Source organism: Glycine max, chromosome 16, assembly GCF_000004515.6.
Source record: "Glycine max cultivar Williams 82 chromosome 16, Glycine_max_v4.0, whole genome shotgun sequence".
In the NCBI taxonomy this organism is placed as follows: Eukaryota; Viridiplantae; Streptophyta; class Magnoliopsida; order Fabales; family Fabaceae; genus Glycine; species Glycine max.
In genome coordinates this window covers 28183790-28190513 of record NC_038252.2, presented here as the reverse complement: position 1 = coordinate 28190513, position 6724 = coordinate 28183790, and the positions used below count along the sequence as shown (strand labels likewise).

The window sequence follows — 6724 nt, the reverse complement described above, 5'->3', positions numbered from 1 at the left end:
TTGAGGGAAACTATTTCTTATTACTGAATCTATTGATATTGATTTATAGTGTTATTTCAAGCTCATGTTTTTTTTTTACTACATAAGAGTCTCATGTTATGTACTCTATATACAAAGAAATTCATGAAATTAACGAAGCTTTCTTAGTTTAACAAGAAGAACACATAACAACAGCAATCATCGATAACAATCATAAGTAATAACATAGCACATAGAGACACGTGACAAATAATTTCACAAGCAAAACCATTTTTATGTTCTATTCAATCTATTGGTAGAGGTCTGCAAGTGCCATTGCAGCCTTCCAGACAAATAATATCTATTGTTAAACATTTCATTAAAAAAAAGAAAGGGTCTTAAAAGGGCTATAAACAGCATACCCTAGTATAGGCATAAACTCCAGCTTCAGAAGGAATGCTGCTAATTCTTTTCCCAGCTTCAATTGCCTCATCTATACCCTTCTTGCTTAGAAGGACATCAACACACCCTGTGAATAAGTTCTTCTCATTCCATAACGACTCACCATGCCCAATAAGGATTAAAGCTTAGACACATTTAGCAAACAAGGATGTCCACCAATAAATATAATTGCCAGGAACATTTAACTTACTTGATTTCTTGTAAGTGTCACCAGCATTGCTTCTTGAAGAGGACAACACTGGATCAGCGACTGATGTTTGCGAGGCTAGAGATCGAATTACACTACAATTCCTCTAGCTAGTGCAGTTACTTCTTCTCGTTGACAAGCCATTACTGCTGATAAAATCCCTAGACACCAATCTTACTAAATTGTTTTGATGCTTTTGGTGATGATTTAAATTATTCAGATAAGAACGGGACTGCAAAGTACCAATAGCCTGGTAATATACTTCAGCAGCCATGGATGAAGAAACATTATCAAAGAGGATGAAGAAACATCTTACATTTTGGATCCCAGGAATATCAACAGGTTGGATTCCAGCTAATCCTTTCGTGAGTAATGCTTAAAAATTAACAAATATGATGTTAAGTAATAATTTTTACTTTTTGTCTATTTAAAACAAATCTTTTAAATTAAATCGTTTTACATTTTTACTAAGAAAATGCCAAATAATAACTCTACACAGGTTAGCTATACATATAATAAGTAGAAAAATTCTGTATGATGTGACTCTAACACCATAAAAATGAAATAAATTTATCATCACCCGAAACACGCTTTTTCTTCTATTTTTTTTTTTTTTGCCAGAACCCAAAACACACACATAAAGATTAAGATTAATTTTAAGTGAAAATTGAAAGATTTAAATCACATTTTCATCCCAAATATTTTAATTTTAAAAGTTAAATCTTGATATATGACGTACTTGAAAAAGCAAGCTATTCACTTAGATTCCTCATATTCAACAACCACAACAAAAAATTTATCACATTCAGATAGTCTATTCATGTAACCTGCACCAGCTTGTTATAAGAAAATCACTTCGATTCACAAGGAAATGTATCGATATGGAGTAATTAAACGGTTGCACAATAAATTTACATCAAACCAAAAAAGGTGAAGAAAAATTTACATAGAAGTGTGTGTGGCTTCTCTTTGGTCTTCAGCACATGTATTTTTTCATGGTATCAACATCTAAGATATACAAAGAGATTAGACAGCTTCTCTACACTAACTAATTTTATAGTATAGGACTTCAATTTTTGTGTTTCTGTTTTGGTTTTCTTTATCAGTTCCGAGAGTTCTATCCTGCATCTTTTTTATCTGTTTTCTCTTGCTATCTCTAATACAATTTTTTTTTCTAATCAACTAAAGGGAAAAAACACAACAGTATATATGAGAGCAAAGCTGAAATGAACCTGAATGGGAGAATAATTAGCTAAAAAGGAAAAGAAAATAAAAAATATACTTCTTCAGTCAGATTGCATTGAGAGGGCTCACATTCACTGGCCAAGAGAACTGGAAGTTATTCAAAGGCCGAAACCTTTCTGTGTCAAATTCTCTCACACCACAATCATTATTGGAGGCAATAATATGCGTTGCACCACTGCAAAAGTTTCCATGTCAAGCAATGTTCATGTTCCAAACTAAGACAAATAAACTTGGTATGAAAAATACCTCAAGCTGTCATATATTTCAACTGCATTTGATATAACATTATCATCATGTGTGATCCATGTACAAAAGCTTACTCCTTTCTTATTCAAACGCTGCATCCAATACAGACATCATAAGTTGCACCCAACATAATTCTGATAGGATAAACTAGAGAAACAGAGAGAAGTAGTAGGCTTGTGTAGCAGCAATAATTCCTACTACAGATCCAATAAAATGAATAAATTAATGTATTTACCAAGTATATATTGCCAAACCAGACAGAAGCAAGCCACAAGACGAGGAAAGAGAGGAAAAAACAGCAAGATCACAGAATCATGAATATCTATTAAGGCAAGCCCTGTGAATTAAGGAAACTTTGACCTCCAAAAGCAAGTGTGATTAACTATGACTTAATCTTAGGTTATTAAGTGCAGCTTGATTGAGAAGTGACTGTGATAGAAACAGGAAGAGTAGAAATAAGGGAGACCAAGTTCCTCACAAGCAGAGGTACCCATTTATTAAAGTGAAAACAAACAGATATTTTGAACCGAACCCTCCAGATCACTGATTCCATATTGATAACCTGCAATTCTTTTCATGAATGTTTAGCCCTCTATAACCACCTGCCCTACATTTGCCATGGTAGAATTTGTTCACAGCAACCCACTTATTCAAGAAAATTTATCATCTCCCAATGGATGAATGTTCAAGCAACGCCACATATACACAATCTACAACCGCTCAAGTAATCACATTATTATGAAGTGCAGCTATAAAGGAGTATCCCTTCCAAGTGATCACAACCGTTCAATCAACGCCACACATGTATATTGAACAGCTTGTAGGTTTCTTATGATTTTAAAAAAAAAATGCAGGTTCCACATAAATCTTGCATTAATAAGCATGAAGAAACGCAAATAACACCATTCCTTTGTCTTTATGGATGAATAAGGTTGTTCAAGAGACTGCATTACCTCAGTAGGGGGCGGTGCCACATGCCCAGCAAAATTGATTATCTCAGTCAAATTACCACTTAATGATGACCAGTGATTAACAGAGTAGTTGGAGATAAGGCATCATGTTTTGAAGTTGCCCATACTAAGTTTCTCAGCTGCATCCCACAAACAAATATGATATTAGGCTAGATTTTTTTCTTTCCGTAAAAGCCATTACATTAGGCTTAAAGTTAATTTTTGTAAGACAACAAACTATACAAAGAAACAGTACTGTTGTGTCCAATGCAGATGGGCATATATATATATATATAACAACCTAAGTCCATCTTCTACAGTATAGTACATCAAATGATTAGAGTCTAGAGACACTAGTAAATTTGAAGATTTGAAGATTCTCCAATCTTTTTTTCTCAATATCCACTCACAGAATCAATATATAAGAAGTACAGCCACACAACCCACAACATTTTGGTCAATTAACGAAGACATGCAACCACCAAAACAACATATATCCAAGCACACGCATAATAAGTTTCAACTTTCAAGCCATATTGTAGCAACCGCTTATTACCCTATTTTCTCCAAGTTCAATGAATACATGCATACTTACATAAAACAACTATAAAAAATGCAAATCTAAAAAGAGAAATGGAAAAAGAAAGAAGTTTGCAGAGAGATGCCAAGCAAGTGCCTGGGGCCTTTCACTTCAACAAGCTTGGCTTCACCACTGTATTCTCCATGGAAACGCCATGGCAGCAAATCCGGCATTCCACTAGATCAGCTCCGATAGTCTTGAGCCAGAAGTTTGCAGAGAGATGCCAAGCAAGTGCCCCCAACACAAGAAACATCAGCGCGAAGCTCATCTAAAGAATGGCAGCCCCAATTAACTCCTCTACATGTTGTTCCAATATGTGTTTCCCATGACTTAATAAGAAACTCCTCAGCCATGCCATCACGAATTTGCTGCAGATGGGATTCTATGCTACTCTTTCTTGCAATATAAAAGTCATCAGTACCAAAATCTAAAGGAGCATTCTGTAAATTCAAAAACTAATAAGTAAAATTACAATGTGTTTAAAAAAAACAGAAAAATTAAAATGAATGAATATAACTGGTTACATTCAAACACACATAGTCTCCTATCAATAAAAGTTATTTTTTAACCCTATTAAGTAAAATTAATCAACATAAAGAGCAGCTGATATAAAATGAAGACATCATGCGAATGGTTTATATATGTAACATGCCCCCCTCATACTAGAGGTCTTGGCTTGAGTCCTGGACAATGCAAACGACTACTTGCCAAGTATTGAACCATAAGCATTGGTCAAAAAGGCTTGCTACACAGGTAACGTAGAGGAACAATGGAAGGGGGACTAGGGTAAAAAAAAGGAACAACATTATCTTTCTCAACAATCTATACATGAAACTTAGAAAGTTTTATTTCATAACATCCCATGACACATACAGGAAATATATTAACGCAGCACAAAGTTGAAAGCTGAGAAAGATAGGAGGTTAATTACTCACTAAAAAAAGTACCTGAAATCTAGTGAGGGCGATTCCATGGAGGGCACGCTCGAGAGCAACAATTGTGGTGACGGAGGAGTGAGGGCGATTCACGGAGTGCTTTATCACTGGCGGGAACTGCGACATCTGAACGCCGTGGTCGGAGAGGACCTCCGTCTCCACATGAGGTTGCGAATTAGGGTGGTTGTGGTGCGTTTGGTCCTCCGAATCGTAGTCTCGTTCGGCGAGGTCTTCCTCCGCATTTGGGTTTTCATCGTCATCGTCCTCCTCCTCCTCGTGCTTCTGGTGGCGCCGGCTGATTGGCGAATCTCTCTTACGCTTCCTGCATCTGGTTCGGTTCTCTGCCAAAAAAAAGCAACGAAAAGAGAAATTGAGAGAATAGTTGTGATGAGAGGAGAAATTGCGGGAATTGGAAGCGTAGGGTTGGCATTGGGGGAGTGAGGGTTTTAGAGAGGAATGAAAACCTGAAGGAGAGGCTAGCATGGCAAGAGGAGAGGGGTGGGTTTAAGGGAGGTAGACAGAGAGATTAGAAAGTGAAAAAAATCCGATAAAAATGACAACGTTGTAAACTATGAAGTCTAATACGAGATACGATACGGATATGATACCACATAGATACGGAGATACGATAAATTTTTAAAATTAAAGATACAATACCTCTTAGATACATTAATAAAATATATAAAAAATTGTATATAATTTCAGATTTTTTTTTCTAGAGCAGTCAGATTTTTCTAGAATAACTTTAAATTCATATTAAAAAAAATCTAGATATGTCTAGCCTCAGATCCCTAACCTTGTCTATCCTATTGTTTGTTGTACCCAAAAACTATTTCCATTTTTCCGTAATTATAATAATGCATTAATGCCCCTATCCCTTGACTTACAATTCCCAAAAACACAAATCAGAAAAGAGAAAACCCCATCCATCATTTTCATTTCAAAACTTGTCTTCCACCTTTTTTTTTTTCATCACTATTACTCATAGATTCACCATTCCTTTCCACCTCCCTCACTCCCCTTCAAATCAGTTTACATTTTCCTTTCTCACATTACTTTTACTTCTTCCACCTTTCTCTCTCTAATTTCATTCAACAAAACCATTTTTTTCTCTCTCACTCACTCACTTCACACAATGAAGCACCCAAGGGGCTGACCCTGTCGTCCGCAACGCTTGCCGCGACACCGTGGGTGCCCTCGCTGCACAGTATTTGAAGGGCTGACTCTGCCGTCCGCAACGCTTGCCGCGACATCGTGGGTGCCCTCGCCGCAATTTTTGAAGGGAAACGATAGAGGGGGTGGCGGGGGAGGTGTAGGGACGGTGGTGGGGCTGTTCGTGAAGCCACTGATTGAGGCAATGGGGGAGCAGAATAAGGGGGTGCAGGCGGGGGCGGCGGTGTGCATGGCCAAGATGGTGGAGTGTGGCGGTGGCGGTGGAGGAGGGGAGGCGGTGTCGGTGGCAACGTTTCAGAAGCTATGTCCGAGGATCTGCAAGCTGCTCAACAGTAGCGTATCCGAGCCATATTGGAGTTGTATTGAAGTCGTGTCTAGCCTTAGGAAGCCGTATCTAAGTCGTGTTCCAGCCGTATCTTGTATTTTAAGAAATAAAAAATAAAAATTGGATACGGGTGCGACACCGATATTTTTCCTTTTTTCATGTATCCGGGCTTCATAGGTTGTAAACAGCTCTATATACTTGACATTGATTTTAAAAATGTCACCGCGTCATATACTATATTGATTTTAAATAATCGATGTAGATAACGCGATCCGAAAGCCTACTTTTGTATTAGTGCAATTAATTTGAAACGGATGAAGTAAATAACTCCCACAGCAAAGTTGATGCATTTTGTTTCTGATTGATAAAAGAGGACTCCATGCATTTATACATAAAACTAAAATTTGTATTCATACAATGTATTAGTTTATAAAATATGCCATCCAATGATATATAGTCATGTAAATGAAATTATTGAATTTTTTAATAATAATTTAATATCACTAAGTGCCTTATCAATTAGTTTAGAGTTTTTCAAGCTTTGACCGGAGATTTTGAATTTGAGTCATGATATACAACTGCAATAATCTATACCAAAGAAATAAGAATTTAATTACGATAAGATTTCTAATTGATTTACTGTGAAAAAAATTAATTGAAAAT

At 36.6% G+C, this 6724-nt stretch overlaps 1 protein-coding gene across 11 annotated transcripts; it reads right to left on the bottom strand.

The window, feature by feature from the left end:
* Positions 1 to 232: 232 nt before the first annotated feature.
* Positions 233 to 5151, bottom strand: LOC100796280 (fanconi-associated nuclease 1 homolog). 11 transcript variants are annotated; one of them, XM_041010466.1, is made up of 7 exons: positions 5028 to 5151; positions 4576 to 4904; positions 3052 to 4083; positions 2099 to 2190; positions 1890 to 2027; positions 611 to 982; positions 233 to 487 (listed from the first exon to the last, which is right to left on the bottom strand). In XM_041010466.1, the coding sequence occupies exons 1-3, from the start codon at positions 5044 to 5046 to the stop codon at positions 3811 to 3813; spliced, it is 621 nt and encodes a 206-aa protein (XP_040866400.1). In that variant the 5' UTR covers positions 5047 to 5151; the 3' UTR covers positions 233 to 487; positions 611 to 982; positions 1890 to 2027; positions 2099 to 2190; positions 3052 to 3810. The 11 variants fall into 11 exon arrangements, 5 of the variants coding, with proteins under 5 accessions (XP_040866400.1, XP_040866401.1, XP_040866398.1 ...); XM_041010467.1 differs by having other exon boundaries at positions 233 to 544; positions 1922 to 2027; XR_005889028.1 differs by having other exon boundaries at positions 233 to 544; positions 611 to 2027; positions 3052 to 4024.
* Between the last annotated feature and the right edge of the window lie 1573 nt (positions 5152 to 6724).

Excerpts from the sequence above, each read along its gene's own strand:
- LOC100796280 (XM_041010464.1), bottom strand. Across the intron at positions 4,084-4,575 it reads TCGCCCTCACTAGATTTCAG|TTTTTGAATTTACAGAATGC; the intron begins GTACTTTTTTTA and ends TTTACTTATTAG.